The sequence below is a fragment of the Periplaneta americana genome, chromosome 1 (genome assembly GCF_040183065.1).
Source record: "Periplaneta americana isolate PAMFEO1 chromosome 1, P.americana_PAMFEO1_priV1, whole genome shotgun sequence".
NCBI classification, from domain to species: Eukaryota; Metazoa; Arthropoda; class Insecta; order Blattodea; family Blattidae; genus Periplaneta; species Periplaneta americana.
The window spans coordinates 223,574,368-223,592,026 of record NC_091117.1 but is presented as its reverse complement, the minus strand read 5'-3'; the positions used below and the strand labels follow the sequence as shown (position 1 = coordinate 223,592,026).

At 36.2% G+C, this 17,659-nt stretch overlaps 1 protein-coding gene across 3 annotated transcripts in view; it reads right to left on the bottom strand.

The window, feature by feature from the left end:
* LOC138708527 (death-associated protein kinase 1-like) overlaps positions 1 to 17,659 on the bottom strand; it is a 110,955-nt gene that overhangs the window by 73,612 nt on the left and 19,684 nt on the right. For 2 of the 3 annotated variants that reach the window (XM_069838644.1, XM_069838659.1), the window contains exons 8-9: positions 1,862 to 1,933; positions 259 to 369 (exon numbers count right to left, since the gene is read on the bottom strand). In XM_069838644.1, the coding sequence (XP_069694745.1) occupies positions 259 to 369; positions 1,862 to 1,933 (183 nt within the window). The remainder of the gene's footprint in view (positions 1 to 258; positions 370 to 1,861; positions 1,934 to 17,659) is intronic. The other variant, XM_069838652.1, reaches the window with a different exon arrangement.

Genomic DNA, 17,659 nt, shown 5'->3' with positions numbered 1-17,659 from the left:
TAACACAACAATACATACCATTATGCTTATAGTTACACATTCTACTTAATACTTATTAAGAATTTAATTATTGGTAATATTTGTTTTACTTAAAAATATAATAATGAAAGTATTAAAATTTAACGGCAATATTATCAGCATTTTAAAGCAGCGTATTACATACTGACTTTCCAGGGAGATTTCACTCTTCAGTACCCATTCTAAATGAATCGTAATCCAATTTAAAAATTTGTAGGTATTAAAATTGTTTACAATTACCTTATTTGTGGCATTGACGTCAACAGTTGATAGAGTGAGGAGTTCTTGTAAACCCGACACATTTCCTTCTGATGATGCACAATGAAGTGCCAACACAACAAAGTTATCATCCTGTAAACAAACACACTAAAATGAAGTTGTATATTATGTACGTACCAGTCATATTGTATGTAAAAATTTTCAAACAATTGAAAGCATAATTTATTGTTAACATTCTTTACTTTTATAGAGGTTTATGTCAACTGGCTACTAAATACGAACAGTTATTTAGTGTTTATATTTGAAAGTGCAAAGTTGATAGTGTAGGGAATGTAAACAGTCACAAACTTACAAATTTGAAAGTATTTAAGTTATGTTAATGTTTATTTACATATATGTATGTCTATTATGTAATAATACAACCATACCTCAACTACATCTCGCAATGGAAGTTTTCCACCACCAGAGTTCTTGTTCCTCACAACCACTTCTATCATTGTGTGCTTTGGGTAGTGTCTACCTGAACCATGATCTCAATATCCCTACAATAATTATATTCTATAAAAATTTGGCCAAATTCAAACTTTAGTGCAGAAAGTGTATGAAAGAGTTCTGTCGTGAGTTTACACAGAGACACTAAGTTATATCACATCAAGCAAAAAACAAGCTGTGAACTGATTATTTACACCCACATGAACAAAAGCACAACTGCTACTGTACTGAAACGGTCCCTTTGCTAGAGCAGCAGCTCGTGTACCACAGGAGATCGCATGACTGTGTTTGCTGGGTGAGCCATTGCCGACCCACATAGCAACCAGAGTAGAGTGGATCAATAACAAGCCATTCCTACAGAACACGGGCTGCTCCAAAAAGCCTGACCCCTTTTCCAAACACCAGTGAACACAACTTTCAGAACAACTATCCATAATGACAAGACGGGAAACTTATGACCCACAAAAATACTTCATATTTATATATTTAATTATACTCACTTGCCCGACACCAAGTACTAGCATAGATGGCTGGAAGGAGATTTTGAGATATTTGAATTAAACAAATTCACATGTTGTGACAAAAAGCATTATATGCACAACAACATAATCAGATATTAATAATGTCAGTTCTAGTAATATTAGTCTATTTTCTGAATCACTCTGAGTAGGTACATCGTTAGTTTTACTAAAAAAAGAATAAACACAAGTACTTCACACCCTGTATACAATCGCAGTGACCTTGTCAATGAGTAAGTCAGCTGAAAATAGTTTCAGGCTCTATATTACAATTTCTTCCCATATTAAACATCACATTTCTTCGAATAATTCTTTCCATATGTATCAAATTTACCTTACACTTGTTTATGCTCAAAATATTTAAACTTACACACCAATTCTCATGAAATCGAAAGAAAAGTCAATATATATTTTTTTTTCAAGTAACTCATTGACAATATTTATAAGACTATTTTTGTGAGCCATGAACTATAGCATATAAAAAGGGGAGACTACTGAAAGCAGGAGTGGCAACAGCAAAATGCGTCACATATTAATAGGTACACGGAAAGCGTTACACCTTGTTGGTTCTCAGTAAAACAAGTCACACACAGGGAAACAAGGTGGCAACTTACTTCTCGTTTCATGACAGCTATATTCCTACTCTTCTGGAGGTGCAAGCACAGCCGTATCAAACTTAGGAAATGCTGCATAATGAAACATTTCAAAAGATACTTCAGTTACGGTACAAAATGGTACATGTTAGTCAATAAGGAAGACATTAATTATAGATAGGTAAGAGACAAAAAGGAAGGCTTCCAACAAAGCACCAGACAGCCCTGAATACAAGATTCTACTATTACATAACAAGCTAAATGTAGGTAATATACATACTTTAATACACTATTTAATATGCGAAAGGCATAGGGAAAATAAAATGTTTCTACTGGCATACAATGTGCTACAACAGGAATGCACAAACTTTATTCCAGTCGAAGAGATTTGTGATCTCAATGTCTGATTAAAATCGACATACTTAGGCCGTGTCTCAAAGCTACATTTTCAGCTGAAGTGAACTAGATTGTTGACTAAATAGCCGGATGTGACATCAGAAGTTACGATCCAAAGCTACGTAGTGAATAACAATCAAGTCCGTAGTAGCTAGTAAACGAAAATGCTTGCTTCATTGTTGACTTGTATACTAAACAAACATGGATACCTCATTAACAATTGGAGGTTATGAAATCTGATGATACTTTGGAAATAAAATGTGAGTTCAATGTAGAATAACACGTTAACTTGGAACATTGACATTGTTGGTATCTGCGTTACATTTTTTTTTTAATATTGTAAAATTTCAGGCTCTTACCTTTTCCACATTTATTTCGATTGTTGATAGCCAAACGTAATTTTCATAGATATCTGTTGAACATCTTTTAGAATTCTACATCTTTCTACGTTTCTTTTCTAGTGTCTCAGGAAATTACCATTCAGTTCATAAACCTGAGAATTAAGTTTCTTGAACTGTTTACTGGAAAACTGTTTATAAACAAAGAATTCGAATTTCCAAAAAAATAACAGCTGATAATTAAACTGCATTAGGACACTGCCTTCTTAATTTAGTGCTATACCGCAATTTCATGGTTTTGAGAAAAATAGTCTATGAAGAAGGCCATGATTCCAGCATGCATGTTCAAAGCTCTCTAGTGTGCAGTTTACAAGTCAGCTAGTTGCTAGTTATTAGAATCAGCTTTGAGACACGGCCTTAGCGATCAATTTCAAATGTTTAGATACTTTCCACCTTTATATTATCATCACCTAAATTATTAAATGTAGCAGAATGTTACCAGGATCTGAGCCTCACTTCATATACTAGTAATGATGTTGCCAATGTTTTACAAACTTTCAGCCAAGTATGCTTTGCATTACAGAGGATTTAAAAATTGAATTTATGATTCTCATAATCTTTATAAATTTTGATAGACACATATCTCCTCCCCCCCCCTTCTCTCTTTTTAATGTGCGATACTTCACAGCCTAAATAATTAAAATCATTTAACTTGTCGAATAACTGTCACATATGAAGGGTACACGGGAAAAACGATCAAGGTCCATCAAAAATCGAAATTGTGTTAATAATGCTATCTTATAGTGGAAAGAAAGTACTATCATGTGGTCTAGCTAGTAATAAGAAATCATCGTTCTTGACATTCCACTATGTCAATTTCTATTAAACACACACATAACAAAGTATTAAGTGCTTAAACTTTAAAATTCGTTTTTCTCGAAACTTTCTAAAATGGACCTTGATCGTTATTCCCGTGTACCCTTCATATGTTATTTCTGACTTTGTCTTTTACAGAAAAAGCCGTAACTTTGGTTTTATTTACAGATTATTTCCAAATTAAATTACAGTTCTATTTGTTCTAAGTTGTAGATGGCACAATGGAGAGCTCGTGTTTTGGTAATAAGAATTTGGTCATTAGAAAAGAGCATGGTATCTAATATCAGAGGTAACTTATCAATAATAATAATAATAATAATAATAATAATAATAATAATAATAATAATAATATTATTAATAATAATAATAATAATCTCAACATCATCGTCATTAATGGGAACAGATGCACCAGAGGGGCCATCCACCCATTATCATAATACGCAAAAAAAAAAGGGTCAGCAGAGTAACGGTTTATTAGCATTTTTAATAAATAACATTCTATATGCTGTAATAGATTACAGACAAGCTGTAAATACTACAAAAATAAAAAAAATTAAATTAAATAATTTTTTCATTCGTCGTATTACGAGTATTTTAGTAAAAGTCGAGTATTTTCCCTGGACCAAAAATGCAATACGACGTTGATACGAAAACTGTCGGTTAATTTACATGTTGGCAACATATCTTATGTCTATTGTAACACCAATATATAGAGTGAATAGTAAGTATGGAGTATTGTTAATAACTTCTTAAATTTTAATTTCACAAAAAGTAAATAATAAAATAAAATAAAGTTTCATACAAAAGCTTCTTGGAGTTAAACCATACAATATAATACCAGTGTTCGAAAAAAGTTATTCAGCCATACTGTGTGCGACAGTAAACTTTATTTTTTTTAATGGTACCCTATATTAAAATTTACATATTCCGAATCTGCATTAAATTTTACGTATGAATGTCCTTTAACTATTTATTAGGGGAGAGTCGGGTAGTATCGGACATCGGGTAATATCGGACAGTGCGTTTCTTTCATCTACCACCATATGATAGTACCTGAATGACATGGTTACGTTTCTCTATGCGACATCACAGAAACGTAACCATGTCAATCAGGTACTATCATCGTGTGGTAGATGAAACAAACTCACTGTCCGATATTACCCGATGTCCGATACTACCCGACTCTCCCCTAAACTTGTTTCGTGAACTTCAAATTTGAGGCAAATAAATACAATATGTAAAATCATGTTGAGTAAGTCGTACAAGTAAACAAAACACTATCACTAAACAAACTTTACGACAGATGCTCAAAATGAAAACCATTCACAACCAAACAATGTCCCAGTCTATCACGAAAACGGTCCATTGTAGATATATGGAACAAATCTTTCAGGTCACTGTGACAAAGACAATGGACTGTTTTCGTGATAGGCTGGGACATTTTTTGGCTATGAATGGTTCTCGTTTTGGGCATCTGTTGTAAAGTTTGGTTAGTGATAGTGTTTTGTTTACTTTCACGGTCTACTCAATATCGTTTTACATACTTATTTGTCTCAAGTTTGAAGTCCACGAAACAAGTTTAACAAATAGTTAAAAGACATGAAACTGGTGAATGAGTAAAATTTCTACATAGTCATACATAAAATTTAATGGAGATTCGAAATATGTAAATTTTAATATAGGGTGTCACTAAAAAAAATAAAGTTTACTATCACACTCTGTATGCCTGAACAACTACAGTCGTGCTCAAACCCCCTGACGTTTGCAGGTGTGTCCGTTTATCGGTGATGGCCAATAGCGGCAGTGCTGCGTTGCAACATATGGACACGTAGACTCGCCGCTCAGAAAGTCTTAAGATCAAAATATAACAAGTGCACTCGGAAAATTGGTATGTCGTAGGGACCCTGTATGTATATATGAACGTTAATGTTTTCTGAACACACAGAAACAAAAATCACATTTTTACTCCCAGTGGTTCCAATTTTATGGGTTAATATGCTGTTCAAGACACAGCGCGTAAACCGCGTATTTGGCGGGTATACTAATTTTGACTTATATACAGTATGTCTTAGCATTTTTCCTTATTGAAATAGATGATTCACGAAAGGTAATATAGTATTACTCCATTATGTAATTACTGTACTGTACGTCAAAGACATTTACAATATGTACTGTACTTAATTCTTTCGAAAAAAAGTCATTTATAGTTGTTTGCCGTGTGCGTGTTCTCCAAGCCCTCGTGTTTACCAAACTTCAGTTTCCTGCGCTTACATCCTCCCGACGTCGCACCTGCAGTGATTGAGTCGAGATTTTTTATTATCGTCTTTAATGTCGATGATGGAATTCCTAATGAATCAGAGAGTTGTTTAGAGTACTGTTTTCATCGCACTTTCGTAAGATTTCCAATTCTTCCGACACAGAAAGCGCTTTTCGTATAACACTCATTGTAATCACACTCACAGGCACGTAAATGCACTAAAAGCCAGCAAAAATTTCCATTCAATGGTCAAAATGTTTCACTGCTGAAAATTACATCGAAAATATTCCACAAAAATAGCGTATTATGCGGGACTTGAGCGCAACGAGCGGGATATTTTATAAAGGCGTTATAATATTAAATGTGGTGTAGGGGTCAGCATGCTGGTCTCTTACGCAGAGGGCCCGGGTTCGATTTCTGGTCGGGTTGAATTTCCTGTTTGGGGTTTTTCCTCAACCGTAAGGCAAATGCCAGGAAATTCGGGTCACAACATTCCTGAAAATCACCGGCCTCATTCATCACCGAATAACAAATCAGTAATATATATACATCCGCCTTCTATTTCACAACAATAGAACCAGTCTCAACAATAGTATACAAGCCTTCGGATTTTCAACCAAAGATTAACTCGCGATATGACCAAAGATGTTAAAGCGAGTATAAATTACAGCGAGAAAAAAAAATGAAACGTGCAGGTATATAATAATCGCTATTTTTGCAAGAATATGCTTTGACAACATGGACATAATGCTATTTAGGGCCATGTCAATTCATTTGTACAGAAAATTACTATTTCAAATTAAGCCTATCATTCAATTATTTTATCATACTGCACCTTTGTGTTATTCGACAACTTTATTAATCCTAATAAAAGTAAAACTAATACAGAAACTGATATAAACTCAGCGAGTATGATTATTTACGTCTGATTCAACTAATTTTTCTATATTTTGTTACTTTTAATTTCATTCGATGCAATCTGATGACATTTATTATTATTATTATTATTATTATTATTATTATTATTATTATTATTATTAAGTCTTTTCACCTCCCTATCACACCAATCCCAGGTAAAGGATCGGAGACGGAGAGAGTAGTTGTGACAACGTCGCGCTCGCATGTTACTGACGCTCGCAAAACGTAGAAGGTTTGAGGGCGACTGTAACTTCTTTTGAACACTGGTATGATATAGTACGGTTTATTTTTTATTTTAGTTGGTTATTTAACGACGCTGTATCAACTACTAGGTTACTTGGCGTCGATGGATTGGTGATAGCGAGATGAGGCCGAGGATTCGCCATAGATTACCTTGCATTCACATTATGGTTGGGGAAAACCTCGGAAAAAACTCAAGGTAATCAGCCCAAGCAGGGATCGAACCAGCGCCCGAACGCAACTTCAGACCGGCAGGCAGGTGCCTTAACTGACTGAGCCACGCCGGTGGCTGGTATGGTTTATCTCCGACAGCTTTCCTACAAAACTTTTTTTTTTTTTTTTGTAAAATTAAAATTTAAAAAGTCATTAGCAATATTTCAAACTTATTATTCACACTGTACATTGATAGGCCTAGTGACATTCACACCAAAGGTCTACATTGGGGGTGTAGTCTGTCTCCCAAATTATTATATCCACAAATGTTTATAAATCCGAAAGAAGAAATGTAGTAGAATGGAAATATCTATTGAAAATGAAACATTTATACACTTTCATTTGCGGATAATCAGCTGGTTATTGTAACCCAAGATTAAGATAAGATGACATGGATTATATAAATAGAAAATTGTTAGACGAACATAAAAATGGAGATTAACAACAAATTCGGAGATAACATATATGATTTCTGGAGAAGAAACAAGAGATCGTCCACACCTGTGGAATAACGGTCAGCGCGTCTGGCCGCTAAACCAGGTGGCCCGGGTTCGAATCCTGGTCGGGGCAAGTTACCTGGTTGAGGTTTTTTCCGGGGTTTTCCCTCAACCCAATACGAGCAAATGTTGGGTAACTCTCGGTGCTGGACTCCGGACTCATTTCACCCGCATTATCACCTTCATGTCATTCAGACGCTAAATAACCTAGATGTTGATACAGCGTCGTAAAATAATCCAATAAGGTAAATAAACAAGAGATCTGATTTTGGAAGGTGGAAAGGGTTATATCAAAGGTTGTAATGAATATATTGTAACTTTTATTCAACAATGATGTGACTTTTATTTCTAACTTTAATCACACACCCGTCAACAATGGGTATTCCACTCCACGCAGCAACACAGTAGTCGTTATTGCACTCCACAGAGCGACAATGACAATTCACGTGTATTATTGAGAACAACAATGTACTCCTAATTTCAACTAATATTCACAAAGCACTATGTACAAAACAAAACTGTCAGTTCTCAGTTCGTTCGCCTTGGCTAGTTCTTCTAGCTCACTCAAGTTCAATGTACGTCGAACCCAAGACTTTCAGATAAAGTTCATTGCACTTCGAACTGAAGACTTTCAGATACAGTTCACTGCACTTCGAACCCAAGACTTCCGGTTACGCCGCACTCGCCTGGACGCTGCCACAGTTGCGGATTACTAAAGTTCACTGCACATCGAACTCAGGTTCACCTTGCTTGAAGACTAGCTAGCTCTCTCAGCTGACTCATTCCCCCTTTTATTTATTAAATCACACGTTCTCGAATCTTAGGTTCGCGTGGCTTTGCGAACCTTCCAGAGGGATACGTTTCTAGATGTTCCCCCCTGCTCCCTCTGCTCCGCATAGCTACAGCGCCTTCCGAAGCTCGAGTTTCGTCTCCCCGCGCCTTCCCTCGCACTAGATGCGTGCGCAACTTCCGACGGAACCAGATCTTCCAACATGGCGCCACAATATGTATTCGGAGTTAAAATTAATGAAAGAGAATGGGTGCGGCTGTGCCGAGACACAGGAGTGGGTTTTATATGAATACGTATGGACAGATCTAGACGAGATCTTACGTTTGGCACCAAAATCAGAGCACTAGCACATCGGAGTCGTGAGATATGGGCCTACTGCTTGCCCATAATGGCCACCAGTCGCCATGGGGCCCCACTAAGTTCATACTCGCATCGTAGTAGTGTGCCGATATTTTCCAGCACCCTGTTATTCCTTGTATTTCCTTATTGATTTTTTTATTTATTCATCGTGGTTGGTTTTCTTTATTTCCTTTCTTTCCCTATAGATGTCTCTTACTTAAACTTGTTGCTTTTGGACTAAAGATGTGTGAGATGTTAATCATTACTGAAAGAAAGATTATTTATTTATATACAGGGTGTTTAAAAATACGGGACATAATTTCAGGTATGTATTTCCCACATGTAAACAATCAAAATAGTTCATTACAACATCTGTCCGGAAATGCTTCATTTCCGAGTTATGGCCTTCACAACATTGAAATTCACTGGAACGTTTTTCTTTCCGCAGGTCGTTGTCATTACAGAAGATGTTCAAAATGTCCACCTCCTGCTTGAATACAGACCTTACATCGATGTCTCATTGACCTACGAACACGATCCCAAACTCCAGGAGTATTCTGTATGTCCTCAGAACATGCCACAATTCGATTCCGAAGGGATTACAAATCAGGCACCGGAGACGAATAAACCAATGATTTTAAATGGCCCCACAAGTAGAAATCGAGAGGGTTCAGATCAGGTGAGCGTGGAGGCCGAGCAATTGGGCCACCTCTACCTATCCATCGATCAGGAAACTTTCGATCCAAGTACCGGCGAGCCGTACGACTGAAATGTGCAGGAGCGCCATCATGCAAGAAGTGAATGTGTTGACGATTGATCAGTGGAGTGTCTTCTAAAACATGAGGTATGGTATTTTCCAGGAAGTTTGTGTACGCCTGCCCCGTAAGTCTGTTTACAAGTACATGGGGTCCAACTAATCGATCACCAATGATACCGGCCCACATGTTGAGGGAGAACCGCACCTGGTGATGAGATGGAACAGTTGCACGTGGGTTTTCATACACCCATACATGCTGATTGTGGAAATTTGTTATGCCATCTCGTGTGAACTGTGCTTCATCTGTAAATAATACTAAGGCAGGAAAGTTCGGATTTACACCACACTGCTGCAAGAACCACTGACAGAACCTAACTCGTGCAGGGTAATCTGCTGGTGACAAGGCCTGTACACGTTGCAAATGATAAGGATACAATCGATACTCTTTCAACAGTCTCCAGACAGTCGTATGAGGAACACTGACTTGCAACGCTACCCTTCATGTGCTGATAGAAGGAGTCATGTTCACAGCCTCCAGAATCTCCTCCTGTACTTCTGCAGTTGTAGATCTTGGTCGTCCCCTTCCCAAACCAGGAGAGTTAAATTTTCCATACTCGCACAGACGGTAATGGAGACGTACAAATGTCTTCCGATCTGGACATTGTCGCTGTGGGTACCTCTCCTGGTACAAACGACGAGCCAGCGCAGCATTGCCGTCCGCCTTACCATACATGAAGTGTATCTCTGCCAGCTCTTGATTTGAATACATGTCGCACAGTCTAACGCCTACACAACACTGAATGTAACCTTCGCCTCGGAATGAACTGTCAGAGTGCCCTCTTATGTCTCCTTTTATGGCAACGACCTGCGGAAAGAAAAAAGTTCCGGTGAATTTCAATGTTGTGAAGGCCATAACTCGGAAATAAAGCATTTCTGGACACATGTTGTAATGAACTATTTTGATTGTCTACATGTGGGAAATACATACCTGAAATTATGCCCCGTATTTTTTTATACACCCTGTATATGTATATGCGTGTGTGTGTATATATATATATATATATATATTTTTTTTTAAGATATATATTTTTTTTTAAGTGTATTAATTTCTATCTTGTTCTTTGATTGATTCCTATTTCGTGACTTCACTTTCATATTTGCTTGGATGTTAGATTTTTGATACTTGCATATTTACCTGGTTGTGATATTGTGTACTGAGCTAAGTTATGTTTGGGTGTTTTGGTTTATTATTTAATTTATTAAATTGATGAGTTCTAGTATTTTCGTTTGTCATTTCATATTTCTGGCTGGTAATCTACATTAATTATCTGTGGTTTTCTTGAAATAGCAAATGCGAGTGAATCAGTTCTCTCTCTCTCTCTCTTGCGTTTCTCCAGCTGCTGTTTTCATATCACCACTAGCTGCTCATAGCAGCTATAGGTTTTGTACATATACGCCCTTTTTCTAAATGTTCATTTCACATTTATTATTAATTATTCTCAAGTCTCACCTTTAATATTTAAATACATATATACATATAATTATTCATTTATATATATATATGTTGTTGTTGTTTTCTAAAGCCAGGCATTTGACAATAAAGTCATTTGACCTCTTGCACTCCAATATTTTTCAAAGATATTATCATGGTCAGCCACTGAAGCACAGATTTTGAGGTGTTCCGAATCCATTTCTTGGTTTGAGTTGCACAATGGGCAGTTAGGGGACTGATATATTCCAATTCTATGCAGGTGTTTGGCCAAACAATCATGGCCTGTTGCCAATCTAAATGCAGCTACAGACGATTTGCGTGGTAAATCGGGAATTAACTGTGGATTATGATGCAGAGAGTTCCATTTTTTCCCTTGGGATTGTGTTATCAAATTTTGTTTGTTGAAGTCTAAGTATGTAGATTTAATAAATCTCTTCACAGAGTAATACGTAGATTTAGTAACAGGTCTGTAAGTAGCAGTGCTGCCCTTCTTTGCTAAAGCATCCGCATTCTCGTTTCCCACGATTCCGCAATGGGATGGTATCCATTGCAATACAATTCTTTTGTCGAGTGATATTAACTGAGAGAGCATTTTAGTTATTTCTGCTGTTTGAGATGAAGGTGTGTGTTTAGAGACTATTGATAGAATAGCTGCTTTCGAGTCTGACAATACAACTGCATTCTTAAATTTATTGATGTGGCATAAAATATTCCTGAGACTTTCACTTATTGCAATGATTTCTCCATCAAAACTTGTTGTTCCATATCAAAGAGATCTATAAAGTGAGAAGAGAGAGCACATAACACCTGCACCGGCACCTTGTTCTCTGTATAATTGAAGCCAGTTTTGTGGAGGGTACCTAATATTAATTGTTTCTAAAGATACTTGTTTCATTATTTCAGTGTTTACTTCTGATTTCAGTATTTCTTCTGTTAAATTTAGATTATATTCTATATTTAACAGAGTTAAAGGGTTTGGTTTAATTTGCAAGTTTTCTATATATAATATATTATTAAATTCTGATGCTAATACGTTTTAGAATTTGTTATTACGTTGTTTTAAGTTAATAAATTGTTATCAAAATAAATGTTTAAACATCTTTTGTTTTTTTTTTTTTGTTTTTTTATTGTAAACTCCTTTTCATTCCACGAGGTATTCATCTTTTTTTCAAGGGTTTACAGCCGAATCTTAGTTAAAGGTGATCCAATACGTTTCAGTAGTATACCCAGCCGAATGAGATCACATTTATTTCAATTGTGTTGTTGTTAGCCATGCAGTTATGGCGTCGGAATGAATCACCTTGCAAATGTTACATTGTTATGTCTCTGTTTCTGTCCTAGTACGCCATATATATCGATCTGATTTTAAAGATGTAACATCAAAATAGTGGACAGGTAAATGAAATAAATCATAAAATGCAGAAAGGATGATGAGTAATAACAATGTTAAATGAGATGTTATGGAATAAAAATATAATAAAAGACAATAAAATTCAAATTTATAAATCCATAGTTCGAAGTACCGATACTATAACATATAGATATGGAATTTGACAACTGAATCACAACCCAAAAAAGTCAACAGATACAATGTTCGGTTTTGGGGGCTGGAAAATCGAGATGTAGTAAAAACCAGTTTAAGCAAATTAGGTAGATAAAAAGCGAGTTTTCGTAAGATCTGCAGTGCCTTTCACTATCCAGTCGCCGTTGCACGGTGGCCGGCGATAGAACAGTTGATAGCCCAGTTCCCAGCAAATCGAAAGCAAAACATTCACTGCATGGCGGCCGGTGATAGCAACCAATGGTACCTGCTGCAGTTAAGTACAAGTATACAATGAAAACGACCATGTACAATTGAGTAAAATTACAAAGAAAAATAATCACGTACCTTATAATATGAGATGGTGGAAATGTTGTCCTCCTTCATTCACACATTTCCGGCATCTTGTTAGGAAATGTGCATGTACACGTATTAATTCATCTTCCGAAATAGAGTCAATTTCACGCCTGATACTTGCTTTCAATTCTTCTAATGTGTGGGGGTTCGTTGCATACACTTTATTTTTCAATTGCCCCCATAGATAAAAGTCGCAAACAGATCGGAGGATCGTGGTGGCCATAATTCTTTACTAATGATCCTAGCTTCAAAAATTTCCTGAATTAAATTTAACGTCTCGTCAGCTGTATGCGCTGCGGCAGAGTCTTGTTGGAAATGCCCTGATTGACATTCTATGTCAGTTAACTGTTCAAAAAATGATGTATGTCATCCCGGTGCATCAATGGTAGTTAAAAAAAATCTAGGCCCTATAATCCTATATGTATTTACTGTGATTCAGTCCCTGTCATTCTGAATGGACGCATGCCCATGTAAATGGAATCATGTTTCGACAGAAAAGAAAATTAAGCATGGCTCAATTACTCCATCATGATCGTTTTGCAAAATCCAGTTACAAAAATTTAACCTTTTTTCATGATCACGTGGCAACAATTCATGAACAACAGTGAGCTTGTATAGTTTCAATTTTAAGAGTTTGGTAGCTAGCCATGTTGACGTCATCGGAATTTCAGTTTCCTGTGCAAGCCGTCGAAGAGATTTCTGTGGAGTATGTTTTAATCTTTCTCCCACTTCATCTAGTTTCTCCTCATTCCTCAAACTAATCTCATCTAGTAATTCAGTGTTTTGGACTAGAGCAATTTCAAATGTAACTGCACTCCAATGGTGGCAAGTTTTGGTTAACAATAAGAAGAAAGATTGCTTTCCTTTCACGATAACTAGAGTTTCTCTGTTTGTGATTTCAAGGAATCGTTTTATAAAATTAATACATAACACAGGAGTAATAGCATTTATTAGTGAGAAAATCTACTAAATCTTGCAGACATTAGATTATGTAATGATTAACTGCTCTAGTTGCATCCACCTTCCTCAGGAGCTGATCCAGAGGGTGTAATTTTCTTCTTCAGCACTTTCTAAAATATGTATTTAGAGTTTTTCTCTCAAGATTTTGCATGTCTTGATAGTTAACAAGTTTCGTCAGTGCCTTCATGAAACATACCCAAGAGATCCAAGTTCAGTTTTCATCTAGTTTCTCCTCAATAATTTATTTATCCTTCACTTCTTATAAGAATAGACCCCATTTCTCTAAATTTAGTCACAAGTTCCTCACAGTATCTTTATGTGGGGCAGGCATAACTGAATATTCAGTTAAAAATCGCCTTACAACTTCTTTGCAAGAATTTGTTAACACATACGAATCATGCATAAAAATTCGTTGTTGTAATGTGAAAGTATGTCGAGGCATTATGTAAACTATAGCACAGCACTAATACTGAAATCACATTTAATACCAAGCACAATAACACTTGTAGCACTAATACAGAAATAACATTTTATATGAAGCACTTGAAAGCACGACCACGCTGAAACAAAACCGCTGGGAGACTGACTGAATGACTCCCGCGCTTCTACGAAGGGGAGGGGAATCAAGTCGGCTGCAGTGCCTGGAGCTTGGTTATCAGTGGTTGTTATCATGGCTGCCGTGCACAATCTGTCCATGAGTTCAGAGATAGTTCGTGATTTATCTGCATGTACACGATCCTTAACAAATCACCATAAGAAAGTCCAAGGGAGTTAGATCTGGAGATCATGGACTAACAGATTTTTCTTCTTTGTAGGAAACTTACATGCCTGCATAGCATTTTGTCCATCTATTCCATATCAACAATATGTCAATGTGCAGGGAAGCCAACTCACCAGGTATACCAACAGCAAATGCACACTACACATGGAAAAGTGACACTTTCTAGCGAGCACATTTATGACTAGATTGGCTTTATGCAGTGCCATTATGGGGGCCATACAACATATGAGGAGCATCATTTCAAAACCTATTAAGTCCCCCAGTGGACGAAATTAAATTTGTTACTTCCTATTTATTTATCTTTCATGCTGTGAAGTCTGATGGTTCCAAGTCGTCATATTTGTAAACTGGGAAACCAGTTTTTAAAAATGGTTTTGTGTAGTGTTCTGAAAACACCTCCGGTTTACGAGTAATCCAGTTTATCGTCGTTTATGTAAAAATATTGTAAGTTGCACATAATACGTTTTGGAACGATGCTCCTCATATGGGAACCTACAGTTTATTAATAAATTGTATGGGAAAGAGAAAATTCTGTCCATACAGAGCCATACAGCATATGGTTGCCTAAGTTTTGTACACGGAGGTACAGATATTACGTCATCTCTTCCTGTTCTTAAAATATCTTCTTTAATGTCCATAAACATAAACAGTCCACCTCTACAGCATTGAAATCCAGAACCACATGTAAAAGGATGGTTGAAAAACAACAAAGTGTTGCAGATACGCACTTCAGGATTCATCAAGTCAAGTGTGCATTTATTGTAAAAATTTGAAGAAATCTTCTTTAAATTAAGCTTGTTTCCAGATTTTATTAAAAGGTAAATCAAAACAATTATTTATCACTTCCTTAACACAAAAACATCCATTAACTGGCAATAGGAGGGCTAGAGAGAGGACAGTAAAATATATTTCAAGGGATAAATTAAGGGGTGGAGCATATGGTCAAGAAAAAATTACCATGGCAGCACTGGCTGTATGTCATTACAGGCAAGGTTATGTAACATGTCCGAGAATCATCCCTATCAGTAACATTTTCGAGTGATCAGTTCTTATGAGAGATACTGTATTTTGGTAGCCTATGCCCTAATGCATCATGTCCATTCAGTGATTTGCAACTCACTCTGTAGTCACTATGTAACTTCTCCTCAACCCTTCCGATTACCCCTAAAGCTCAGGTATGCATCATCCCTTGTTTACTTACTTACTCACTGGCTTTTAAGGAACCCGGAGGTTCATTGCCGCCCTCACATAAGCCTGCCATTGGTCCCTATCCTGAGCAAGATTAATCCAGTCTCTATCATCATATCCCACCTCCCTCAAATCCATTTTAATATTATCTTCCCATCTACATCTCGGCCTCCCAACTAACACTCTATATGCATTTCTGGATTCGCCCATACGTGCTACATGTCCTGCCCATCTCAAACGTCTGGATTTTATGTTCCTAATTATGTCAGGTGAAGTATACAATGCATGCAGTTCTGCGTTGTGTAACTTTCTCCATTCTCCTGTAACTTCATACCTCTTAGCCCCAAATATTTTCCTAAGAACCTTATTCTCAAATACCCTTAATCTCTGTTCCTCTCTCAAAGTGAAAGTCCAAGTTTCACAACCATAAAGAACAACCGGTAATATAACTGTTTTATAAATTCTAACTTTCAGATTTTTTGACAGCAGATTAGACGATAAAAGCTTCTCAACCGAATAATAACACGCATTTCCCATATTTATTCTGCGTTTAATTTCCTCCCGAGTGTCATTTATATTTGTTACTGTTGCTCCAAGATATTTGAATTTTTCCACCTCATCGAAGGATAAATCTCCAATTTTTATATTTCCATTTCGTACAATATTCTGGTCACGAGACATAATCATATACTTAGTCTTTTCGGGATTTACTTCCAACCCTATCGCTCTACTTGCTTCAACTAGAATTTCCGTGTTTTCCCTAATTGTTTGTGGATTTTCTCCTAACATATTCACGTCATCCGCATAGACAAGAAGCTGATGTAACCCGTTCAATTCCAAACCCCCAAGGCTTATTTGAAGGTTTCGTAACATGCTGTTTTTTTACGGTGATGGGTTGTTAGCCCTTCGCCCAACCCCCAAACTGGAGGACCACCCCTTATCTGCTGTCCAAGACTGCTTATTCAATATATTCGCAGCTACCCTCCATATCTGGAGGCCATCTCCTCTATCATCATTAAAACACGAACACAGTGATGGCAGTGAAGTACAAACGAAAGTCAAAGGAGATTTGATTTAATTTAATTTAGAGTGGGAAGAAGAGTTTTTCTGCAGTGCAGATGGCGACAATGTAAAATGCCTTATATGTTCAAAGACTATTTGTGACATATTTTGAGAGAATATACAACGTCACTATGTTGCATATCATCCTGAATATGTAGATTTGAAAGGTATTATTATTATTATTATTATTATTATTATTATTATTATTATTATTGTATAATTGGGCCACTTGCATGATACCTGTCATGATCTTCATATAGATCTTCCTGCAGAAAAAATTTGACTTACTACTTACATTGTATCACGGGAAATAGGAAAATCTCTGAAGTCATTTCAAGAAGGAGACTTTTTAAAATCTTGCATGGGTAAAGTAGTGGAACTTTTGTCCCAAAGAATTACCACACTTTCAAAATTTGCATCTTTCTCGACAAATTGTTGTTCAAAGAATCTAAGACATATGTATCATGACTAAGGAGCGGATTCCTATGTAATTAAATATTTTTCTTGCGTGTGATGAAACACAATTAACAAAGTTAAAAATTCCGAATGTCAAGGTTCAAGTTTAAAACCCGAATTTTATTTCACATGAAAACACATATTTTCACAAAAAATTTATGTAAATACATATTTTCAGGAAATCTATTATAAACACACAAATTTTGGAGGTTTTTTACTTAAATAATTTTTTTACAAGAACTTTTAAATATTTTAAAACTAAATCAATTATATCACTCAGAAGTACGTTATCTTTTTAAGAATTCTTGGTTGCTTCGTGTTTCTAAGCGCTGTGTGGTGTATCCGTGATCCATTTTTGTAAT